The sequence below is a fragment of the Argiope bruennichi genome, chromosome X2 (genome assembly GCF_947563725.1).
Source record: "Argiope bruennichi chromosome X2, qqArgBrue1.1, whole genome shotgun sequence".
NCBI classification, from domain to species: domain Eukaryota; kingdom Metazoa; phylum Arthropoda; class Arachnida; order Araneae; family Araneidae; genus Argiope; species Argiope bruennichi.
In genome coordinates this window covers 19642647-19670047 of record NC_079163.1, presented here as the reverse complement: position 1 = coordinate 19670047, position 27401 = coordinate 19642647, and the positions used below count along the sequence as shown (strand labels likewise).

The 27401-nt window shown below is 27.2% G+C and overlaps 3 protein-coding genes across 4 annotated transcripts in view; 1 reads left to right on the top strand and 2 right to left on the bottom strand.

The window, feature by feature from the left end:
• Nucleotides 1–3696, bottom strand: part of LOC129960071 (uncharacterized) — a 34828-nt gene extending 31132 nt beyond the window's left edge. Inside the window, exon 1 of the mRNA XM_056073152.1 lies at nucleotides 3438–3696. The gene's annotated coding sequence lies outside the window, so the exon portion shown is untranslated. The remainder of the gene's footprint in view (nucleotides 1–3437) is intronic.
• The window catches only part of LOC129960072 (amine sulfotransferase-like), a 73098-nt gene that overhangs the window by 36168 nt on the left and 9529 nt on the right, over nucleotides 1–27401 (top strand). The window lies entirely within an intron of this gene.
• LOC129959651 (glycine receptor subunit alpha-1-like) overlaps nucleotides 14098–27401 on the bottom strand; it is a 140803-nt gene continuing 127499 nt past the window's right edge. Inside the window, exons 5-8 of the mRNA XM_056072539.1 lie at nucleotides 25028–25110; nucleotides 23285–23410; nucleotides 18750–19096; nucleotides 14098–17122 (exon numbers count right to left, since the gene is read on the bottom strand). Coding sequence (XP_055928514.1) covers nucleotides 16922–17122; nucleotides 18750–19096; nucleotides 23285–23410; nucleotides 25028–25110 — 757 coding nt within the window. The 3' untranslated portion in view covers nucleotides 14098–16921. The remainder of the gene's footprint in view (nucleotides 17123–18749; nucleotides 19097–23284; nucleotides 23411–25027; nucleotides 25111–27401) is intronic.

Below are 27401 nucleotides of genomic sequence, written 5' to 3'. Positions count from 1 at the left end.
AGTCAGAAATACGCAAATGAACTATTTTTACGAAGTTTGTTTGTAATCTCAGTACTCTAGAAAAATATTAGTTTTTTAAAAATCGTAATTAAGATAGATGTTTGACGTGTTTCGATGTAATTTAAACCTTGTTTCCAGAGAAATATTTTTTATGCATGTTTATGAATTTTTCAAAATTGTCCTTTATGTTATTAACACAATTTATTATGCACTTTGAGTTGATAATTGTTATAAGATAACTTACATTTTGTTTCTGTGTAAAGTTTGTTTCCAGAGAAATATTTTTTATGCATGTTTATGAATTTTTCAAAGTTGTCCTTTATGTTATTAATGCAATTTATTATGCTCTTTGAGTTAATTATTATCATAAGATAACTTACATTTTGTTTTTGTGTAAAAGAAATTTGAATGTTCCCGAAGTGTGATATATGTTTTCACTTTTCCTTAACATAAAACATAAAATATCTTTGATTAGATTGTTGGATAATTAAATTTTGGAAATATATTTAATTAGATATTTTTAAATTTTCATTTTGTACCATTAAAAATTAGTCTTTTATTAGCATATTTTTTTGTTCTGAAAGTGAAACTTTCAGAAATTTTGTAAGCTTAAATATTAAACCATGTTAAATTTGCACTACAAAAAATCTCAGTCAGTTGAATCTTCGCAATTTCTGTTTACATTTCTCCTTTTTGTCCTAAGTTGAAATGCAAACTTACTCCTAGTAACGCCTAAACTGGGAGGTTCCCTCCTGTTAAAATGTTTACGCAGTATTCGAGTCACGTAGAATGAATTCAACGTTATGATGAACTTTTTGCAGCTGCTTCTATGATTTCATTATTTTTTGTCGCGCATTGCAAAAGACTAAATAATAATAAATCAGAAGATTCTAGACATAGAGTTTTTTGCTTCTTTGAACTGTTTCATATTACATTTGTGATGGATGTGTTTATTCAAAGATGTGATACCACCTACCATCGAAATTTTTATTTCTTGGAAAAATGCACATACATTTTTTTAAATATTCATCTAAGAATAATAATGCTTCATTTAAGAATAGAATGCACAATTTTTTATGGCTTAGGTTAAAATTCAAATCATAATGCTCGGTATGAAGCGTTTTATCATATCTTAAAGAGAAAGAACAACGCCCTAAACGTTTAAGTTTTTACAATGATGCTACACATTTGAACTTTATTCAAATAGGAATTTCAAATATTATATTTAAAAGTAAATAAAAAACTTTTATTTGGATTTATACATGTTGGATTTTTTTTTATTCTATAAAAATTGATGCCAACTATTTTAATGATAACATTTTCAGAAATCAAATTTCTGTCAAAATATTATTGGTTATAAGTTATATTTCCTTATAAATAGACATCTCCTTTATTAAAATTTTAATATTAAAGAATATGTTTTTTTAAATAAGCAAACAATTTTCTGTGTTTTAATTTTCTTATATTCATGCTAGCATTATAAATTATTTTTATGAACAGTTTGTTTAAAGTTCTGAGATCCCATAAAAGATTTTATTTTGTTTGTATTTTCTGAAACATTACATTATTATTTTTTAAAATTTTAATACTCCACCGTTTAAATTACATTTTAGGGGCTTTTTCCAGCTTTCAAATTATGGAATTAATTTTCGCACACTTCATAAATTTCGGGAGCATTTTCTATTTTTTTTTAAATTTTCAAGTTTCAAAGATTATGTCAGGAATTACCAAAAAAGAATAATAATTTGAGTATTATAATATAACTATCCTATTCAGCTATTCTATAAGATTATAGATTATATAATAATTTTATATAATAAATAATCTTATAGAATAGCTGAAATAAATGAACGAGAAAGAGACTATAATCCATTTTTTGTTTACTATTGGATTATGTTAGTTATAGTTACTTGACCATTATCGTTATTTGTTCAATTTTTATAATTAACATTCACCTAATTTAAGATTTAATCTTCCCGTTAAAGAAGATTTAAATAATAAATTGTTCATAATTTATTTGCATGGTAAAGCCCATATATCATGTTGAATACTTTTTCTGAAATATCTTCAATATTTATATTCAATTTTGATCATTTTACAATATGATTTGTACCGCATTTCATATTTGTACAATGCTCTTGTATTTAATAGATATCTAAAAGAATGAATAAAGTGTATGACTATATATTAATTAAAGGAAAAAAAATAGAATAGTTAATATTTATTAATAAGAATAACTATTAATAACTATTCTGACAATAAGTATTTTGAATCTTGTCTGATGATAAAATAGAAATACAGAAATACATATGTTACTATTAGAAATTTATTTGCTTTAAAAATTTCTTCTAATATTTAACTTCTAGACTAAATTACCATATTACGAATATAGGCTTATATACTTCATGAAAAATATGGAAGTTAAAATATTTTGTCCAAACATTTTTTAATGCATTATTATTTGTATCACTTTAATTTTGTATTTAGTAGATGCTAATAAAATACTAGACTATATCTATATAATTATGAGAGTTAAAACACTCAAGATTCGAAAAAGGTTTTAGAAGTTTATGTTCTTATAGTATAGTTATACTTCAGTAATTCTTTAAATGAAAAAAAAAAAACTTTTTCGACCATATATGTTTAATTTTTAAACTAAACTAGTACATTATAAATTAAGAAAGTTGTATTAGTATTAGAAAGGTATTATTTTGTGGGAAAATTACAATTCATAACTACCAACAAGATTAGTTATATTTTATGAAATACAATTAATTTACTATTTTCATCATCAATAAAACTGCCTTCATTTGCTGATTTATAAAGTAAAAATAAATACGGGTAAATTAAAAATTTATTTTATTAAAAAGTTTTTGTAATAAATATTCATAGTAGACAGAGAATTGTTTAATAACTCAAAAATAAGAACGTATGTTGAACATTACGTTTTAACAGTGTCGAGATACATAAGTTATTTTTAATTAGGTTATTTGAGTTTATCAGCATTAATTATTTGCATTAATTGGATTTATTTGCATTTATATTTATTTAGTTTCTAGGTTTAATTAATGCAGTACGAAATTAGAAATTATTAATAATTTATAGAATTATTACAGTTTACAAGTAAAGAATTTATTAGTTTAACTAAATTTTATGAAATATAATTCATTTACTTCCTTTATCAATTTGTAAAAATCCCTTCACTTAATGAATTAATAATTAAAAATTCAAATAAATCCTAATATCAAAATTAAATTTGCTTAAAATCTCCACTATTATTGCGTTTTCATTATTCATACAAGAATTTTAATATCTTTCAGTAGTATTTTCCGTTTAAGAGTTTCAAAAATATCAATAAAATTTATCAATCATTCAAAATAAAAAAAAATTACTTTTTCAAAAATAAAAAAAAATTTTTTTTTTTTTTCTAAACTTACTTTCAAGTTGTAGATGAGCAATCTTTCAAATTCAGGATTGAGGACTTTTTTCCTCCTCCAGAAAATTGCATGATTTTTTTAAAATTCAGGTATTCGATTTTCCGCTCACAATTCCGTTCAGCGATGCAGACATTTTTCTAATAAAATTTATTAAATCAAAATAACTTTTAAATAACTGAAAGCGTGACTTTTGAAATCAAATCTGCCGAACCATTTTGCGAAAAGCTCATAACAGCCAAGCATATCCAAAGAGCGTCGCCTTTCCATCAGTTTCCCGTCGATATTGATCGGTAAAAAAAATTAATCTCTTAATCTTGTTAGAGAGAATAAAGTTACAGGTTAACTGTAACGAAAAACGATCGGAATACTCAATGAGTTATCTGATTACGAAGGTCAGCGAAATAAAAATACACTTTTGCTGTCAACTTTTACAATATTTTATAATTTTCTGTTTATTTCGGGTTCCACAGCACTCAACTTTATGACATTATTTGCACTTTTGTCTCTTATAAAAAAAGAACGTATTATGATATATTAATATTAACTATGTTAAAAAACGTTAAAAAATTAATAGTAAATGTTAAAAAATTAATAGTAACGATGTTAATAGAACTTCAAAATTTTGATAGCTTTCAACGATTTAAATATCTTCAAATCTGAAAAAAAAAAAAAAAAAAAGTGTTTAAGAAATTATATTTGTCTATACGTCTGTGCATACGTGAATGGATGTATCTCAAAAATGAAAAGATAAAATTGATGAAATTTAGTATGTTGTTTTGACATCACATTTATAAATTTTTTTAAAAAATTGGGCTTTCTTCGGGATGTCTGTTTGTCTGTCTATTCCTGTGAATATATACATTACAGCTCAAAAACGCAAGAAAATAGTCAGGTGGATTTCAGCATCTGGGAGGACAGCGGTGGCCTGGTGGCAAGGTCTCGGCTTCGGAACCTGAGGATTTCAGGTTCGAGACCCGATTCCACCGAAGAAACGTCGTGTAAGTGGGTCTGGTGCACATTAAACGTCCGGGTCAGACGTCCTCCCACTGATGTGGTGTGGAGAGGGGAGGGTGATTGTTCAGGTGTCGTCCTCGTCATCTGACCACGGTTCAAAATTACGAGGTCCGTCCAAAATAGCCCTAGCGTTGCTTTAAAATGGGATGTTAATGTAACTAAACTTAACTTCAGCGTATGGTATTATTACTAGCATTATAGTTCAATATTTAATTTTGCAGGTAATTCGCCAATGAGATTACTATCTGTCGATATTTATATTCGTGCCTATATATATTATAACGTAAAAACTCATCAAAATTATTGGTCAAATTTTAGAATATGATCTTTATACCAAAATTATAGATCTGTATCTAATTTTGAATTAAATGTACCATTGGATGCACTGTTTGTCTGTTCATATGTATGCAAACATGACAAATTAAAAATACAATAAATGAATTTATCATTTTAGGATTTTCTAAGTTCGAAAGAAGCAATTTAGGAACTATATTTTTCTGTGTGTCTGTGCGCTTATGAACTCGATAACTCTATAATGCAACGAGTTAGATGGATGTAATATATCACATGTCAAAATTGCGACTAGTATCATATTATGTACCAAATCCATCAATGGGAAACGGTACTTATCTGAAATCAGTGCCTTATTTTCTTTTATACTGTAATTCAGAAATAGAACGAGAAAGATTTTTCAGCATGCATGTTGTCATTATGACTGAATAAAACTATTTTATTTGTTGTTAATTATTTTTCCCGTTTCTGAAGGTTGCCACCTCGTTCCTTGAAAATAACAAGCGCACGTAATTGTAAATAAAGTAGAAAATTAATTTTTAAAAATATTATGGAAACAGTAACACGACAATTAAACTGATATCATTTAATAAACAAATTTGAATTTTTGAATGAAGTGAAATCCGTTTTGTGAGTTCCGAAGCTACTGCAGGAAAATATCAAAATGATGATTTTTAAAACAACGGCAACGAATTGATCATTTTGACTCTGTTTTCGAAAGTCATTAGAGATATTTGTTTCCATATTAATTAGGAAAATCTATTTTTTGATATTTTTTTGTGATGGCATAAGAAAAAACGAAAAAAAAAATCTGTGATTTTTTTATTAATTTAAATTTATTTTAAGAGCATGTGTTTTCTAAGTGAATAATATGCAATAAACGGACAAAATATTACAAGAATACCTTATTTAGAATACAAGAGATAAATTAAGAAATCAAAATATTAGTATTTTTTTACAAGAAAACTAAGTTTGTAAAGAGGTAAAATCAAATGCTGCGAATAAGATTTTTTTGTTTTATTCTTATCGTGTTGCTATTTTTTAAAAAAAAAAAATTATGAAAACCATTTTGGCTACAATTGTGATCAAGATTGATGTGTCAAATTTTTTGAGGCAGAAACTAGAACCATCAGCAGATAATTGATAATGTAGTTCGTCACTTTCCAATGACTTGGGTTCGAATTGATGATGAGAAATCAATGTCATAGGTCATCTTTATTTTTGAACATCAAAAATCATAAAAACTTATAAAATTCACATAAAATATATATGACAATCTTACTGCAACATCCTATTATTATCCAATAAAATAAGTAAAACAACAATTACTGTTTATAGACCTGAGCAATAGTCAGCTAGAAAGGAACTCGACTAGAGATGAGCTGTCCAAATCTACATTTCAGTTGAGATTAGCGAGATCCGGACAAATCAAATCTGCTTTACAATCTAAACAAATCTATTCGACAATCTGATCTACTCACATCAAGGAGTGGCATTTTATAAAAGGGACAAAACTAACATGTTTACATAATTGCTTCAGATACCGAGTAGACAATATCAAATTCGAGTTAACAGCTGGAAATTTATGCCAAATCAAGTGATTTACTCAGAAAATAGCGAAGTAATTCAAATATAAAGTGAAATGAAAGATTTATTTAGACTTTTTTATGAGATTGATAGAATGTTTTTAAGCTTATATCAAGTATGAACGACAAAAGACTTTTGAAGTTTTTGAAAAAGTTTAAGGTATTTTTATTACTTATTTAAAAACGACATCGTTCCTAACATAATCAGTGTGCTATTTTAATTCTGTATTTTATAAAAAGATCTTGTGATTAAGAACATTAAACTAAAAGTACTATGTGTTTAGAATTATTTATTAGTTTTTTGACATTTGTGCTCACCAAAATTACTTTATCTCAAACTGTCCAAACCTGTATTTAGATGAGTTTTTAAAAGTACACGCGGGAAAGAAACTTTATTTAAGGAAAAAAATAGAAAAAAAAAAGACCATGTTAAGTATTTAAAAACAGAAACGGGGAATAATTTAACATTGAATATGGCGAAGAAATCAAACACAAAGTCTGTATTTTAGCAATGTGACTTCAACTTGAGCAATCTCATTTGGTGGATAAAATCTTCTCTATTATACCAAAGTGTAGTGTGTCTAAAAGAACTGAAAACTAGAAAGAAAAACTCATCAAAAATAAAAAGGCAAATTTGATGTAACAGCTGGAACTGTAAGTGACATATAGAATTTTACAATTACGTACTGCAATCAGATATCATATCCAACAGTTCAAGAGCAGATGGCTAGCCTGTACACGTGTTTTGTATCAGTAAAATGTTTTGAAAAATTTAGCGTGTAATATTCTGATATAAAAATAACAAAATTCAACCGGTTTAATTAATTCTTTTTAAATATTAATTTTTTTTAATTAAAGGGAATTCGAGTAGTGATCTTCATAAGTAAAGTTTTTAAAAAATCTTTAAATAAGATTTTTAAAATTAGAATTTAGATTTTTTTTAGATTTAAATATAAGATTTGAAAAACTTCTGTAAATAAAGTTCAAATGCGTCTAATGGATAATAAAAAAGATAAACTTTAATTGGTGTAAGTATTGTTTAAAAATATGTACATATATTGATAATGCTAAGGGAATGATGGATTTACCATTAATTGTGATTTTCTTTTTAAACACCCAATCTTTAAAATCTATGCCTGTATATGAAAAAAATTAAAAAAAATTTACTAAGATATCTGGTGTGCAATCTAAAAAAGATCTATTAAAATATGTGTTACGTAATTTATAAAAATCTATTAAAATATGTGTTGTTTTTTTAAAGGACTAGTTAATATTTCCTAACTTTTTCTTAAAACGATATTGGTTTTTTTTTCTTCCCAAATCTAAATTACTTTGAAATGCTCCATGTATCAGACTTCCTGATCAGAGATAATCCAAAATTTAAATTTGCTTTTTTTGGTATTAGCCAAACTAAATTTAAGTACCCATTTTAGATTTTGATTTCATTTATATAGTTAAAGATCAATTGTTGTTTACAAAAGCACTAAATTTTAATGAAAGTGAAAAGTAAATTGCACTCTTATGATAAACTTGATATTCCACTCTCGTAATAAACCTGATGCAATATTGTTTCAGTTTCCTTTCGTAATAAACTACTCGATGTTAAGATAGTAACGTCACTTTATCTTATTGAGATTGCTGTAAAATGATTTTGGTTTGTGATTTTCTGGTATTCTACAGAGTTTGGCGGAAGCTTTCTGATGCGCCTATCTAATTATATGACCATTAAACTATGCATACAAAGAAATTACATAAGAAAAATCTATCAATAAAAAAAATATCATTTGCCAAAATCGAGCAATTAAATAAGATATTCTCTCAGAAGTCATTACTTTCAGTTCGTGTCAGAATTAGAATCGGTTTATAGCAAAAACGGATTCTTACGTAATAAAAATGTAATGGTTTTTAAAGACTTTCAAAATGTTAGACTATTTGAAATAAGCAAAAAAAAAATTTGTTTTCGAAACGTTTGACTGGATTCGCTTTCTTCTTCACACTATTCCTTCATTACTACAACAGTAAAAAAAAAAAAAAAAAAAAAAGGATTATTTTGTTTATACATTGTTAGAAGTATCATTAAACAGTGAGTCGGAGAAACATCTGTTAGCGACTCATTGTTTATATGTAGTGCTAATGTTTTGACTGGGACTGTTGATTCTTTCCTTTTTTCCTAGTTATTTTTTTCCCTTTTTTATAGTTATTTCTTTTTAAAAATAACTGATTAATATTATAATTTTATGGCATAGAACGTCCTTTAAAAATAAAATAGATCACAGAAACTTTTGTATTTATATGTTTAAAATCTTCTGATGCCGTGTAAATTTTGTAATATTTTAGAAATAAAAGCGAAAAATCTCTAGGAATTCAAAATATAAGAAAAAAAAACTCACCTAACTTATTCTTTCATATTTCTTCGAGAGTAGTAAAGTTGGAATTTAAAAAAATAAAATTAGATTTGGAAAAAAAATAAATATGCTTAGCAAAAAAAAAAAAAAAAAAAAAAAAAAAAAAATGAAAATGTAATTGAACTATCTAAAGACGAAAACAAGCAACAAATATTCAAAATCACTAGAACTGAATAATTATTTTATTCTTGAAGTAGATGAAACCAAATAATAGTTTTAACAATGATGATTCCATGACGAAAGTGCATGAACATCATAAATGGAAAAATATCATTTGCATATAACATGCATTCGTGTTTTAAAGTTTAAAAAAAAAAATGGATTGAACAGAATTTTGTTGTTTATTCATTCGACATCTTAAACAATTAGCAAATTAACCTTTTAAAATTAAGAACATATTTGATCTTTTTTTCAATCGTGTTAAATTTATCGTATATGCATTCAGACTGATTAATTCTACTCATGAAAAATTATTGATTGTGAGCTTTCTGATGTTTGAATTATTTTGTATGTAGCATCTTTAACAAAAATCTACCAACATAAATGGATTTCAAAATCAATAAAAGCTGAATCTATATGCCTGCACTACGTAAATTTAGGGTTCTCTATTTTCATTAGTGGCATGAAAAGTTGAATCCAGAGAAAAAGAAAAATATTTCATCATAATATCTTGCGTAGAAAACGACATTAAGAAAAATGAGGAAACCTCAGTCTGAATATTCGTGGCGCCATCTAGCGGTTATACTATACAAAAATGTTATAAAATTAAATAAATTATTGAAATTTCTTCTTTAAAAAATTGGTAAAAGGATTGTCTTTATTCTTTTCTTTTTCTTGTTTCATTTTTATTGAAAGACTTGAAGTTTATGGAGCAAAGTTTTGCGATAATAAACAAACAATAAATAAGAACATCTAAAGAACAAATATTTCCTTGCTGCATATGATTTTTTCTGTGTCTTGAACGAAGAAGCTTAAGAATATAAATGCTTCAATAAAAGCATATGACAGGAATTAGAGTTCTACATAAATCTGAATTTTTCAGATTGTCTTGAATGTAAAATTAACAGTCTGTTTTAAAGCTACACTAAAATTGTGATTGGAGCTAACATTGTAAATACAGTGATCAGAGGACGAAGATGTCACCCGAACCAGCTGATTTTCATCAAATTTCCATCCATTTGGAGGAAAGAAACTCTGTCAGATTTAACATCAAACAACAACAAAGGAGTAACTCGACAAAAAGTCTATTATCTTGATGGCAAAACTGCCATCAAGATAATAGACTTTTTTTTTTTTTTACGAAAACAAATTATTTTGTAAAAGAACCAAATATATCTTCTTTGATTCAGGTTGTAAAATTACACGAAAATATGAAACTCTTTTTGCTGTTTGATTAAATAACTTTAAATATATTTAATTTAACTAAGAATATTCTATTCACATTTTTTGAAACATTAAACAATGTAGGCTAACCAATCTGATTGAAACACGTGACCATCAGCAATAAGTCCTGGTAAGAAACGATTCTCTTCAACTTTATTTCGAAATTAAGTTTTATACTTATTGTTACAAAAAAATGAATATTTGTATATATATTATAACATTATAAAAATGAAGTACAGTGTCAAAAATTTGTGCAAAGAGGTTCTTGGTTAATTGATCAATATCGATGTTCTTATTCGTCATCAAAATTGTTACGTTACATTATTATTACGCTTAGATGCTTAATGTAACATCATTACTTTAAGAATCTAAAAATATTGTAGAAAACTATCTTCTTCTAATAAAAGCATGCTATTGTTTATATGTTTTGCGAAAGTATTAAGCACCTTTTAGGTTTGAATAAAGTCATTGCCCCTTTTCACTCGGATGTCTCCTCCCAGACTCATTCAGGATGGTGAATCTTTTTGACGTTTTATTTATTTATTTATTTTTTATTGTTAAAAATATCTACAGAGTGGTAAGAAAATGTAGTTTATTTTTTCGGGGAAATTCAACTTAAAACAATTCATATATATTTATATTTAGGAGCAATAAGCAAACTCTTGAAATAGATGAATAAATACTCATCGAATTATTTTTGAGAGTACAAATGGTTAATTCATTCTTTGACAGAAAGTCACAGTAGAAATTGGGGGCATTATCAGTTAGTCATCATTCTAATGTTGAAGTGTCTATGGTAGCAAGTAGAGTCATGATAGAATATGACTTCGGGGGTCATAGAATTCCAGGTTCCAAACCCGATTTCGCTAAGATTTATCGTCTTATGATCACCATTTTCCGTTGGTAGTTAAACGTCCCTGTGTGAGTTTAATGGTGAAGTTTAGGGAATGGACTAAAATATTGCCTTCATCAACTGATTATGATTCCAAATTGTAAGTCCGATCCTAAATGGTGCTCATATAGGTTGAAAATTAGATGTTAATATGACTAATCTATATGGTCATGGGTTGAAAATTAGATGTTAATATAACTAATCTATATGGTCATAGGTTGAAAATTAGATGTTAATATAACTAATCTATATGGTCATAGGTTGAAAATTAGATGTTAATATAACTAATCTATATGGTCATAGGTTGAAAATTAGATGTTAATATAACTAATCTATATGGTCATAGGTTGAAAATTAGATGTTAATATAACTAATCTATATGGTCATAGGTTGAAAATTAGATGTTAATATAACTAATCTATATGGTCATAGGTTGAAAATTAGATGTTAATATAACTAATCTATATGGTCATAGGTTGAAAATTAGATGTTAATATAACTAATCTATATGGTCATAGGTTGAAAATTAGATGTTAATACAACTAATCTATATCGTCATTGGTAATCGGTTATAACACTTACACTTAAAAATCAACATTGAATCTTCATCTTTGGGTTCTCACTAATCCTGAGAAATGTAAACATTTGATAAATGATTTCGACAAGGAAAAAATTTCACACACATTAACGTATATGACGAAAGTACACTACATTGAATTATTTGTAGATAATAATATTTTTCTCCTAAATCCCATCACAATGTCCAGTTTTAGATAAATTATTGCACTTCCTGTTTTGAAAGGAGTTTATTGCAATAGTTTACATTTATGAGTTCTCAATAACCAGTTCATCCTCGAAAACTACAAGCATGTTATTTCATTTGTATAAATTTGTTTAATTTTGTTTAAAAAATTGTTTCATTTTTATATGAAAAAAAGGAAACTTTTATCAACAGGAAAACAACAAATAAAAGGGGGATGAGGTTCCAGGGTTCATTTATCTTTTAACCCTTTAAAGGGCCATTTTTTTCTAGTCATATTATGTTAAAATATTTTTAGGCTTGAAATTAGAATAAGAAAAGGGATTCATTTAGCTTATTAGATAAATTAAATTTGATTGATTAATTAATTAATTTAATTAATTAATTAGATTAATTAATTAATTTGGTTAATTAATAATTAAGTAAAAAATATAGACACATCATTTTGTGTGAGATAAAGAACTAAAGCATCTACGTTTCTGTCTTTCTAAAAAAATTTATCAGAACTTATGCCAACCTACATAAATTCATACAAAGATTGATAAATTTGGTGGGAAGCATATTTCCCACGGCCATAGAAAGGGTTAATCGATAGTAATTAAAAGAAATTAGTAATTGAAAAGGTTGAAGATAAAATGCTGAAAATGAATGGTAAATGAAAATGATGTTCAGACAGTGGTTTATTTTGCATGAGAATAAAATTCAGATAGACATTAGGAATGAATTTCAAGCAATTATTTCGCTTAAGGTCACAGTCACATTACAACAATAGCTGTGCATACCATTTAACACCTGTTTGTTGTCTTATACCTCCTATGATGTAAGATCATATAAAAATGTTCAGTGTATCTAAATTAAATCAGCTAGACTTTGAATCTTGAGTCATGCTGTGCATGAAATAACCCCTTTACAGACAAACCCTCCGTCCCTAACCTTTTCACTCAAATAAAAAATTAATCTAGTTCATAAAAAATAATTAAAAAGGCTTTCTTTATATATTCTTATCTTTATTCCTTCACACAACCTAATCTTCACGTAACCTAATCTTCGTGTTTCTTTTTGAAAAATAAAGTTTAAATTTATATATTATCATAATTTTTAATTTGATATCCTTCAGTGTATTAAATGCAATATGAGTATGGTGAACTCCTGCTTCTGTACTTTTAAAAGTCACCTGGATGCACTTAAGCATCATGAAACAGTTTGGTAGCTGAAACTGTTCTGTAGCCTCTAAACGATGTAAACTGCTGTAATAAATCACTCTTTATGCGGTATGATCTATTTATGGATTACGTCCCCTTGTTCAAGCGGTGTGGGACTTCCATTGTTAACTTCAAACATCTTTTTTCCCCATGTGTTGCTTTCCTTTTTGCTATTTTCACTGGTTTTCAGAAATCTCGTGCAGACTTTAGGGGTTGAAAGTCTTTAGATTAGATTCATTATTATCATATCGATTTATTTATGATTCACTGATATTATCTGGATAGCTCTCTAGTATAAAATTATTCATTTTAATTCCGATTTAGAAGTTATGTTTGTGTTTATATATATGAAATTTTTAATTGAATTTTCACTCATTCTCTCATATGCTAGAGGATTAAAATTTTTTAACAGTTGTGCATTTTTGATTATAATACATTTCAATATTTTCAGAACTTAATTATCAGTCAATCATTAATCGAATTAAATTTCATTCCCTTACAGTGGCGCTACCTGACAGTGAGTTTGAATAGCAATAAACCTCCAGAGTGAAAAGTAGAAAATAATTAAAATAAAAGAATCTGATGTTTAGTATACTTATAAAAGCATGATTTAATTTTTTAATTAAATTTTTATTACTAAAACTAATTATTAATATTTGAAAAAGATGAATCGGCAAAAATAAAAATTCTACAACGTTGCGCACTATATTAATTCCTTACATTTTTAAAACTCAGTGAAAACAGTTTGAAGTAATATTATGTATTTTATTAATTTGGATTTTCTGTTAACACAGAAATAAAAAGAAAATTTTAATGAGGGACAATTCAGTGTAGTCGTAATTATACAAAAAGAGTAAATTGTGCATCAAATATCTTACTGCATGATGTTTTATTTTGTGTTCCGCCGCCACTTCTATCATTTTCATTCAAAATGCACTGTTGAATCCCAAATTCAACTGCACCAGCACATTTGATGTGCATCATGTAAACATAGATTGCATTAAGATGTACTTAAGCCTTAAATAATATGTGCAATGTATAAAAAGCAGAATTCTTAACAAAACAACCATTTATTAAAAACTCTTTAAATATACAGTTAGCAACTTAGGTGAACTATGGTTGTATAAAAACTATATTAACATAGATCATTTGTTCATTTTTTAATAAAGTTAATATCATTGTGCAAAATCCATTTCTATTTTGCATTAAATGGGACGAATTTAATATAGACTAGCAAACAAAAAACAGAAATGGGTTCTACAGAAAAAAATAAATGTTGGCACATATTAATAGAGCAAATACATTTCTTACATCTTACTCTAAATATAAGAAAAGAAATAAATTACAAGACTGCTGAATGAGATAAAATAACATACATATATAACACTTAACTAATGATTCATAATCAGTAGGTGACTATTATGAAATCTAAGCAAAATATTACCAACCATGAAGCTAAAAAATAGAACAATACAAAAAAAAATCAACATTAATCTCAAAAATCTTGAGCAAATTGCTATCAAACATTTATCCATTCGTTTGAAAATGATATGACAAAATATGATGATAGACAGAAGAAAGGGAATCAAAATGTTGAACATCTTTTTAAAAAATAATTCTCTGACATTTTACGAATTGGCGATGGCAAACATCTGTCATCATTGTAGACATGAAACAGAAGTTTAGTGAAACAATATGCATATGTAAATAAAAAATATTTTGTAATAATTTTTGATCAAGTTAGTTTTTCCGTTTTTGTTTTAAAGCGTTACTCACCGTTATATAAACACAACAGAAGCTTAATTCAACGATGCTTATTTATAAAATAGAAATCGTTTGCATTAATTCTTGATCAAGTTTTTTTTAACCATCAGCCGTCTTTATAAAAATGCAAAAGAAGTTTAATGAAATATTGTGCACTTGTAAATGTTGAAAACTTTTACACGTTTTTCTTTTTAAGTTAATTGTTTAAAGGCTTTATAATAGTTTAATAATATGCGTTTGATTAAGTATGGAATATTCTTTTCGTTTCGATTAGATTTACACCAGAATTTAAAAAAGGGTTTCATTCTTTTAAATTATAATCTAAGGATACGTTAGGCTTAGGTTCCTCAGTGATATATTTTTTATGCCTCTCTACAAGGCTGTTGGATTAATATAGCATGATATATAATATTTTTAAAAATTAATAAAAAATAGCAAAAATTTTAAAAGTGGAAGAATTTTTTTTTAATTTGTAGCTTTCAGGAATCTATAAATTGTTTTTATAATATTTCAATTACTATAGGTGATAGGCAATTAACAACATTATTTTATCTAAATACAAAAACATTAATATATTAGTATTTGTATGAATATATTAGTATGTATAAATATATTAGTATTAGTACATCATGTATTAGATATTTATTACAACATTAGGATATCAGTTAAATTGAAGAACTTTGAAAATGCAATTCTATAATTGGTAATTATTATTTTATCAACCAATGATAAAATAATAATGACAGGTTATGTAATTAATTACCGGATTAAACTAGAGAATATGAGGGTCAAACCACGTGAATATAAAAGCAACTTTGAAATTTAAATATTTTTCTAACTTTAAATATAAGTTTGAAAATGAGTGATTATTTTCATCTCACTATTTTTTGAAAATTAATAAGAAATCATAACAGAAATTTCATATTCATATACTATAAAATCAAGCATTAATGTTATGGTCTAATCTACATTTCATAAACTAATGGAAGAAAGCATATTGTAGTATTTATTTCTATTTCAGGCAGTTTGTAAAAAAAAATCGTAAATACTTCAAGTATTTTGAGCATTATTAGCAATACTTCTAAATCTATTAGGAAACGGCAATATTGTTTGTCGGTGTATGTCGTCAGCAATAAAATTTGAAATTTTATTCGGATGGTTAAAGGCAAATAAAGATACGGAACTTACGTTCTATTTCGCTGTTTAATTCTAAGAGTTTTAAAAGCGATGTAAAATAAATATTTACTTTCAATTCTATAGTTTTTCATTTCTATCAGAATCGGTTAAATAATCTCAACCTGGATATACGTCAATGCAATATGTTTCTTCGGTTATTCTTTTCAAATGTCTTCTTACAGAATATGTGTATAAATGATAAAATAAATGTGCGTTTGACTTTAACCCGTTGAGTTCTTACATCATTTAAGACATCATTTTAAGTAAAATATTCCACTTTTTCATTCTTAAAAATGTCATCTTGAAGGGGAGAAAAGACAGAACATCAAAACAGAAACGAAAGAGAGAGAAAAAGATTTTTAAAAAATTGAAATAAACCTGTCGAATGCAAGTTTGCAGAAAATCTGATTCCCTCAATTATGAATGGATATGTCCTAAAAAAGTATTAACTATGACTGCACTACACTCCGACTTCGATGAAACATTATCTCGCTAGCATAACAGCTGTGACGTTAGAATAAAACAGACGGTCTACACGGTTATAGTAATTATGACGTTATAACCAGGAAGATTTACATTGCGGACATAAGAATTGTGACTTTATAATCGGAGAGTCAGTGAAAAAGGCTATAGAAATGACGTTATAACAGGGGAAATCTATTTTGTGGACATAAGAATTGTAACGTAATAAATAGAAAGAGACTATCTCCGGCTATAACAACTGTGACGTTATAGCTAGAACGATAGTATCTCCAGCTATAACAGCCATGACATTATAAGTGGGGAAACAGTACAGCTAATTATAACCAGGTAGATTATCTGGTTTAATTAGCTTCACTTGCAGCTGGGGGGAATATTGAAATACCTAGGTGATGTACGAACATGACACATAGTTAAACCATTTATGCGAGGTCTGATTGTACCCATATCTGGGTTGTATTCAGACATAAAGTAAAAATTAGGGGAAAGTTTTTTGCATGATTGACATATAAATTCACTTTCCATGCAATTTTACTTCTTTACAAAATGTTCATTTTTTCGGCAAAAGTAAACGAAATAACAGATGCAGAACAAGAGAAAGCAAGCCGGGAAAATGACTCGAGAAATTCTGTCGATCGTTTGGTGAGACATCTTGGACGATTCGGTTGGGGTGTGAGCAGGAGATTTACCAGCTTCATGATCGTTTGGCGTCTTGGAAGGATGAAGAAGTTTCTGAAAATAAACATATAAAGATTGGATTTAAGTTATCATTTCTTCAAAGTCATATTAAAAGCTAAAGTCTGATAAAGGTAGTTTCTTTGAAACTGAGTCTTTCAATATCGATTAGAAACAATTACAGATTAAGACATGAATAATAAGAAAAGATAAATAATTCTATCGTCATTCTTTTCTGACTCAAATTATTATTTGTAGGCAAATGGAAAATAAAGAGTCAAGAAAATGCAACTTAGAAATATTTCATGTCTAAGACAATTTATTTATTCGAGATTAATTCATTTATTGCCTCAAGAGTAATTCATGAATTATTCATTTATTTCCAGATCATGTTGCTATCCAGGCGCGTTAAACTCTTTTCAGTCAAATTTAATATATATATATATATATATATATATAAAAGCAAATTAATGTGGTGATCTCAAAAGCCATTATTAGACTAGAATGGTTAAAAGCAAGTATCTCAAAAGCCATTATTAGATTAGAATGGTTTAAAGCAAGTGATCTCAAAAGCCATTATTAGACTAAAATGGTTTAAAGAAAATCCAAACGATATCTCTATTATTTAAAAGTTTTCGATACTCTTATTTATTATTATATAATGCAAATCAGGAATTTGAAAGTAGATAAAATCCTCAAAAGATTATATCAGATAATCCTTGTCTGTATAGTCTTTCACATTTTGTTCTCGAACAGCTTTCTGCAGCTTATGCGCGGGATTTTCGAATTTCTTTGACTCATTGAACTTGCAATTCCCGTATCTCCAGTCATAAATAAAAGGTACAGATAAATTTGTCATCATCTGATTCTTTGTAAAATTAGATTGAGAAGCCCATCCCTTGTATAAATCTTACATATATATCTAAACGTTTCCTTCATTTGTATTGAAATGTTTTTCTATTTTGTGCTTTTAATTTTTGTTGTCTAATTTTCTTCAAATATGAAGTCATTGTCTAAATCCATTTTGAAATGAATGTTAATACTAAACAATTTTAGTTTGGTTGGGCACCTTAAATAGCCATAATTGAAATATTGCTGGAACTTGCTAAAATTAATGGTTTTTTCTTCTAACTAGAGCAGCAAAACTATGTTATCAAATACGAAGAGTATACATAAACTAAGTTCCGTTAAGGAATTTTAAAAAAAGCAAAAACGAAATGATTATTAGAAAAGCAGCTTTATTACATAAAGAAGTAAACTCTTAGGTCATTTTTCAACATAATGTTATTTCTGCAGCAAAAGACATTGTTTGTTAAATGAAACATTGGTCTATTCAAACACAGCATATGATGTTTACATTAACTGGGGGCGTTCAAATATAATTAATTTCATTTCAATAATATACAAATGGGAATGCAAAGATTTAAATACCCTGAAGCCATTCTAAATAGGTGCCTTAATGATAAAACAGTAACATTTTTGTGTAATTTGTAAAGTAAATGTAATGAGTTGACAAAATGATATGATGCCTCTGGCACCATTTACTCTCAATGCGACAGAGGTTCCAAATTTAAATTTTTAGAGATTTTTATTGGCATATTCGTAGGAAACAAAGATATTTAAGCAAATGTAAGCTCTATTCAAAATATGAAAATTAAAAATATCCTTAAGTGATGTCTCTTACCTTCAGCTTTCTAAAAGGCCAAAGATCAGTTCCTTTGTTATTCATCACAGCAATCACAAAGGCATATTCCAGAAGTGAGCAGAAAACAAAGCCAATGCAACTGAGCATCCAGATATTCAAAGCCACGACGTAGGAGACCGAAGGCATCGCACTCTGGTATTGTTGAGTTACAATGGTGAGCAAGGAAGTCACGGATAATGTGACTCTGGCTGGATAAGCTTCGGCTGGTATCCAAAATGTGATGAATGACATGCATATTATCAATACACAGGGAATGTATTTGTTGATCAGAAAATATCCCAAGCGTCGAGATAGGTGTATTTGCCCAGAAACGTAAGAGAATTCTCCTGCAAACAAATAGCAAAAAAATTAACATTTTGTATGAAGATAATAAATCCATTAAGAAGAATTTATAAAATGTAGAAGATTTACTCAGATTGCAACGATGCAATGAAGTGAATATGGAACAGATTTTCTGCATTTTATATTTAAATTTGTAATTATTTTTTATTTCGATATTACTTCTACAGTTTTGTATTAAGTACAGATTTAAATATTTTGCAGTACAAATTTAAATATTTTAGTTGGGATACGGACAAATTCTTCCATTTTGTTTTCTGATAATTCAATTAATTCTTTGGTCATTTTTTACCGTTTTTGTGTTTTAGGATTATATTGTTTCCATTCCTTTTCAAATAATATTTTAATAAATGCATTTATTAACATTTTCCTTATCACAGTTAATTTTAATAATTAACCTCTTAAAATTTTGTATGTTTCATAATAGTGTATCTGAAGAAGACGTGTGAATTCTCATAATAGTAATAGAAGGCATGCCCTCTGGCAGGTTAATAAATATTTCCACGATGGATTTCGAATAATGTGCAATTTGATGGAAATTGGTTTTTATGCATAATTTTTCATTTTATTTTATAAAATTTCAGTCCATTTTGGAGTTACGTTACATTTCATGTTTTTATTTTATGTTGCTAAGGCATTAAAGATCAATTTTTACTGTAAGAATATATATGGGGAAATTTTTGTGTGTTCGAAAGAACAATTAAACTTCAAAGACACATTCTTTTAAAAACATTTTAGTAAAAAAACCGTTTTTAAATTATTTGCCTTATTTGTGATATTATCGGTTTCACAATAGAGAATATTTATTAAAGCTAGCTAAGAAATTGTAAAACTATTTTTATCTTCCTAAAGCATTATCTCCAAATGCTTATTATTAAAATTTCTGTCATTATTGTGATATGATATAATTATCATTATATATTACACTAGCCGCCTTTGGCGACCAGCCGGTTCGCCAATCTTAATGTTCGTTAAAATTTTAATAATTAAATATTTTATGCAATTCCTACTTTAATAGCTGCTTCATCAAAATATTTTAAAACTTTTCATTTTGATAGTAATATAATTCACTCATAATATTATAAACGCCTTCAGTCATAACGTAATATGTATCTCTCCAATTTTCTGTTAGTTCCCGTAGAATTTATACTATAAATTAAAGTGGAAAGCATTTTTTTTAATAATATGATTACTGAAAACAGAGTCACTGAGCATTTAAACCTTATGGGCACTAAAGAATATCTTTCTTAATTTATGTAATATCTCAAGAATTTGTCAACAAAATTTTTTCAGATTCATCTTGAGCAGGTATATTAATTAACAATGTTTAATTTTAAATGTATAAGAAAGAAAGAAAACACTAAGAAAATAAACAGAATGGTTTAAAGTAATCGGTCGAACACAGGTTAAAAAATTACTTAAAAAACGATGAACTTAAACTAACATAAATACAATTTAATTACAAAAGCATGCAACTAACCTAAAAATAATTTAAATCGAGTCCGCTTCCGTTGAAATGTAAACAATCAGAATACAATGCGCATGCGTGAATTTTTCTACGCCAGTTGGGGTAACGCTATGTAGATTAGAAATTTTTAATTTCCTTTAATCTGTTTTATTTTAATTCAAAAGTACTTCAGAATGAATCTGAAAGATCGATTCATTAACAATGTTTAATTTTAAATGCATCAAACATTAAGGAAATAAATAGAATCGTTTCAAATAATTAGCCGAAAAATCTGAAGCCTAGCCTCATGACTGTTGGGAAAAAAAAATTGAAGCCGTACTCATTTGGCGGTGGGGAAAATGAAAAGATTTTTTTTGGCGGGAAGTTAGTTTTTAATTAATAATTAAAATTCTAATTAAAAATTCAAAAAAGGGCTATCCTATCTTTTAAGTTAGATCAAACTGCACACGGTGTGCAAATTTGATTAAAATCGGTTAAGTAGTTTAGGATTCCATCGCGGACAAACAACGTGACACGTAATTTATATATATTAAGATTAATATTAATGTTAATGTGACTTAATTGGAAATGTTACAAGAGAAAGTGTTGTATTAATATCACCTGCTTTAAAGAATCAAATCTTCGTTAATAATAATTAAATATAAAATGTATAAATTTTTAACTCAAATGAAATAAAATACTCTTTATAAAGTCAGGAGAAAAAATCTGAATTTTTGGAATACCACTAGGAAATCAGAAAAAAAGAGCATTTAATATCTTTGCTTTGTCTTAGAAATGACGAATATTAATAATTTTAAGTCCGGTTTCAAATGAGCAGATGTTACATTGTCACTTCGGGAATGGCAAAGTAATATTTTGAAATTATTTCAAATATTTTTATGATATTTCTCTTATACCTGGACAATTTATGAATTATTCAAATTTTCTTAAATTATTTTAGAAGAATTTTAGAAGGAATCGCATTTATGAATTTCGGAGCCACGAAAACATTGACATGTCATGATTCTATTAAATTTTTTCAGCATTAATTGATATAATGAATTTTGATAATTATTTTGTTTCCGATTATTTTATTGAAATTTTCTGAATAGACACATTTTGCTGTTATTTTTTTATATTTATTATTTACTGGTGCTTTTTTGCTTTTTTTTTTTTTCAAAAGCTTCTTAGATTCCATTTAGAATCGTGAAAACTTTCGTGTGATCGTTTTCTTTCAGATTCTTCATTTATAAAAAGAAATGGCTAGGAAAATCAACTTGACTTTAAATATTTTATTGACATTTATAAAATTCGGAGCCGCAAAAACATTGACATGATTCTATTACATTTTTTAAGCATTAATTGATATAAAGAATTCGGATAATTACTTTGCTTCCAATTATTTCATTGAAATTTTCTGAATAGAGACATTTCATTATTTTTTTTATATTTATTTACTGATGCTTTTTTGACTTTTTTCAAAGGCTTCTTAGACTCTATTTGGAATTGCGAAAACTTTCATGCGATGTTTTTCTTTCAGATTCTTCAACATTTATAAAAAGAATTGGCTAGGAAAATAAACTTGACTTTAAATATTTTAATGACATCTGTTTAAAAAAATCATTTTTTTTTAGTTATTGTACGTCATTTCCTAACGAATTTTTTCACCTGAAAAAAAATTCAGGAAATGAAAAAAAGTTTTAAAAGCTCTGACCTGTTTTATTTTTCCTCACTTCTCGGAAAAATTTTTATTGACAAAATTCTGTGAATAGTGAAAAAGTTAAAAAAGTTTTTCTGTATCCTATTGTAGACCTACTTAAATGTAATAAATATCCATATTCATAGCTATACTATATAATATTTATGTATATTCATCAAATTCGTTTTACTGGTTGTGTGATGCATTATTTAAAAGTCTGGTGAACAACAAATTGAGAACACCATGTCCTATATTTTGTTGCACGCTAACTGTTAAAGTAGTTTTTATAAAAAAAAAAGTTCAAAAAGTTTGATGTCTTTTCCAGCAGATGAATTATTCAAATTCATTCTGATAAGATCTTTCAGGTCAAAAGGCTTTTTGGTGGGAATTCTGAAAGTTTCACATATGCTTTTTCACTAGAAAATGGCCTCTTCTGGTCTATAAAATTGATGAAATATTTTATGACGTGGAAAATAAAATAAATAATGCTTTCAGCACGAGCTGTATTTATGATTTAAATTGTAATTCAGGCGATGAAAAAAATGCTTTTTCATAAATGCATAATAATGTTTTTGAAACGTTTATGATATTATTATGTTATAAACAATTTTTTACCTATCTAGTATGCTGTGTGATATATTTTTTTTATTTTCCAAGAAAAGTTGCGCAAATCAATATAAATGTAAAGAGTTAAGGAAAACCATTAACCATTAAACCATTTGTAAAGTATTTTGGAAAAACCATTAAAATTTTCTGGAAAGAAATACTTCGATTCAATTTAAAACGTTGAATAGCTAAAATTTCTTTAATATATTTTTTATTTTCCTGTTAAAATTTAATTCATTATTTGGATAAAAGATAGAAGAAATAGTGACCAAAATATGAAACTCTATGTGTTGCAGTTCAACTTATTTTTTAATTACAGACAAAATTTCTCTAAAGATTTATATATAACTATTTAGAAAGATAGTTTTAGATAATAAAAATCTAAAAAAAAATTAATTATGTTAATCTTTATATAGTACTTACCTATATCATATTTCTTAGTTCCATCTGAGCTTTTGTTACCGCTAACATAGTATTGTGCCAGTAAGATGTTTTTTGTAATTTGAAATTCCTTCCATTTCAGGATCACATTATCCGTAGTATGTTGCACTGCAAGAAATTGTGGAAAATTTTTATATATAATGTAGTTTTCATGTATGCATTTTAGAATTTTTCCATTATATATAATTTAGTTTTCATGTATACAATTTAGAATGTATACGTTATAAATAATGTAGTTTTCATGTATGGGATTTAGAATTAATACATTATATGTAATTTAGTTTTCATGCATGCAGTTTAGAATTTATACATCATATGTAATTTTCATGCATGCAGTTTATAATTTATACATTATATATAATGTAATTTTCATGCATACAATTTAAAATTTATACATTATATATAATGTAGTTTTTATGTATGCAATTTAAAATTTATATATTATATATAATGTAGTTTTCATGTATACAATTTAGAATTTATACAACCTGAAAGAAACTCTTTAGATTAATTACCAGTAGTTAAGACTTGTTTTTACCAGATGTCTTTTAATATACTGACGATTTTCAAAAATGCATAACAGGGAAACGGTTAAGGTTAAAAAACCAATTCTTGCAGTAAATTCATGTGACAGGGCATAAAAGTTTCCTCCCACAGTTTTAGTTTTAGTTCAAAAAGTTAACGATAGATGGAGACAGACAATAAACATGTAAATAAAGAAATAATTGAAAATCATATCACAATTTTTCGAAATATTTTAATAAATGAAAATTGCAGTACAGTATTTTCGAAATGCCCATCATCAGAGCGATCACATGTCGTAATAGGAGGACAATACTGGTAGACATATTCTGGAAAGGGGTCAATGGAATGTCTACACATGCAACATTGATCATTTTTTAACATTTATCAAGTTCCTTATGTATTCAGGGATTTGTCTGGTACGCCGAATTCTTGAAATGACTGAAAAGAAGAAATCGCAAGAATTTAATCTGGTGAATACGGTAGCCATTGTATTCCATTTCCTGTGAAGCATTGGTAATTTAAAGCAATTAAACGGTTATAAAAATATTCCTTTCGTTCGTTTCGTTTGAATTTCTCATACAATTGCTTTATTGTATTTGGCTGCGAACCCTTAGCGATTTGGAATTTGCACTAAAATGTTTCATTTCATTGCAGTAATAGTCTTCTACAATCGGTGGAATTCCAATACAAGAAAAATCCTTTCCTCCAACGAATTCGACTTGTTCGAAACTTTCCTGCAGAATTTTCTGTTCAGTTTTCTACTGCTAGTTCACTCACAGAGCACTTCTTTTAAAGTCAAAACTGTAATCCTTTCTGAGACTGCTTTTATTTTGATGATTTGCTTGAGAGAAGAACGATAAAAGGGACTTGCAGCACCCTCTGTAAGCAACTTTTTGAATTAAAATAAAAAACTATGGGAGGAAAAAGGCATGCCCTGTCACATTAATTTGCCGCAAGAATTGTTTTTTTAAACCTTAATCTTTTTCCTGTTATGCCTTTCTTAAAAATCGTCAGTCTATTTCAGGACACTCTCTACTATCTAATATGTATTTCATGCATTCATTTCATATTCCACATATTGCATTACGTATTTTATTTATTTTTAAATTAAGTGCATGATTATTGCTTTGTAGTAAAAGGTCACATTTATTAATTCGTTTATCTCAAAATATATTCAATCAAAAATTGATTAAAACTTACGGCTCATAATCAGGATCTCGCATTCCTGTACGTCATGTGGATAGGAGGCCAAATCCATTTCACAATCTAGTTTCAGGCTTATCCTAAAAAGTAAATTTTGGAAATTAAGTGCTTGGAAACAAATTAAATCAAGGTGGAAATCAAACGTTTGCAATTAATTTTGAAATAAAAAATTATATCATGATTACAAAGGGTGAAAGAATCTAAAAGATGAATTGCTTTAGGCCGAAACTAAGGCTTTTCAAATTTTACGTCATTTTACATAAGCATGCAAACTAATTTTTTCTGCTCATTTTATCGAGTACGCATGCAAGCCTTTTTATTTCTGACTTTTCAAAAATTGATCTTTTATGAATTTTCTGTTTTTAATATTATTCAATTTTTTTAAAAAAATATTATGGTTTGTAATTAACAGTATCAAAATAGATTAAACATTTTCAAAAATCTAAAAAAAAAAAATTGTATCAAATTGTTTACGGTCAAAATAGTGTTCGACTAAGAAGTAAATCGTTCATCTCATCATAAAGGTTTGAGGACATTTTCTTACAATATTTTTAAGTTTTTATTCCAGTGCCTTCAAGCCTTGTATCCTGAAGTAAATTTATTTATCACCTTCATTTTAGAAAAACATTGGGAATTCATTTAATTATATTTAGTTGCTTTCAAAAATTAAATGACATTTTTCACTTCAAAATTTCAATAATTTACCATTTTTATTTGCAAAATTCATTCTTGTGATAGAGCGATGAAAAAGGTTTATAATTTTTTCTTAGCTTCTCTATATCTATTAATATGCTATTTTATATGATTATAGAGAAACTTGATAAATTTATGCAGTTACATATTATAAGAAACTTGGAATTTCATTCCATTCAATTACCAATTTTTGTGATTTTTTATTAATATTTCTAGCAGTGACTGCCGCTTTTACGATTCTGTTTCCATATTTTTGATTAAAAATTCTCTGATTTTTTGTGAAAAATAAAAACGTGCGTTTAAAAAAAAATATTTGTTATTTAATAAAAGTAATATATGAACTCTCTGAGAATACTATGGCAACAATAATATAAAATTATTCTTTTAAAAAAGTTTAATTTGAAAAGTTTCTAATTATTATTTTAAAGGTTTTTAAGTTAAATTTTTAAAAACAATTTTATATTAAAATTTTTTTTAATTATTATTTTAAAAAGTTTTATACGTGGAAAGGTATTAAGATCCAAATGAAACCCCACATTAATGATTCTTTGTTAAGAGTTTTCGCGACGCGAGAAAGATCTCAAGGAAATCAATTAATAGATAGATTTGCTCTTTATATCTTGTAGATATAATGCACAATGTTGATAATAGACTTTCAATTCACATCGTTAGAATAAGAGATGTAATTATGTCTACGCATGAATTGAAATTCAAAATGAAGGCTTGTGGAATTAATTATGTATTCAAGAGGAATAGAAGGCTTTCAGGAAATCCTTGCAGAGTGCTGGCATTCCCATATCTCATAATATTTATTCATTTGCATGTCAACTAGACAGTAATTTGGTCCTTTATCTCAATTTCGAATTCTCCGGAACTAGTTAAGTTTCCTTACAACTGCGTTCGCCAAAGTGAAATCGAGAGCGGCGTCTCTTTTGAATAATCTATGAATTCTTAAAAAATAGTGCCATGCTTGAATTACTGGCGAATCCTTGACCCATACTTGGCATATATGTGATGATATTTTAACTCTAATTTCAATTTAATTAATTTTCATAGTAACTTCATCTTAATTTAGCCCATAGTAACTTCATTCTAAAATATTCTCTTATTTCATGATCCAATTCCACTGTCTCTACTTAATTAATTCAAGAGAAGCTTTGTTAAATCGTTGAATCAGCTAAAATCTAACTTTCCCACACTACGAGTGAAGAGATAACATACCGCTGATCAAGCAAATTCTTTTTTAAAAACTCCCTGTGTTTCCCCTACCTTGTCCGCGCATGTATTGAAAATCCCTATCGAAATCTCGTAATACATTAGTACTATGAAGAAATGTTTTCCCTACCAAAATCATAGGTTATATAAGAGCAGGGATAAAATGTCCAAGAGCTCTTCCCTCATTCCTCTCTGTGTCGTTCTGTGTGCTCATCGCTTGTACATATGCTTGCTTCTTCAAAATGAAATAAAACGACGTCACAAAAATTAAAAGTATCTTCACTGTCTTCAAACTGCACTCGGCTTCACATAAAATAATGCTTACATATTAAAAAGACTCTTATATAACCTATGATTTTGATAGGGAAAACATTTCTTCATAGTACTAATGTATTACGAGATTTCGATAGGGATTTTCATTACATGCGCGGACAAGGTAGGGGAAACACAGGGAGATTTTAAA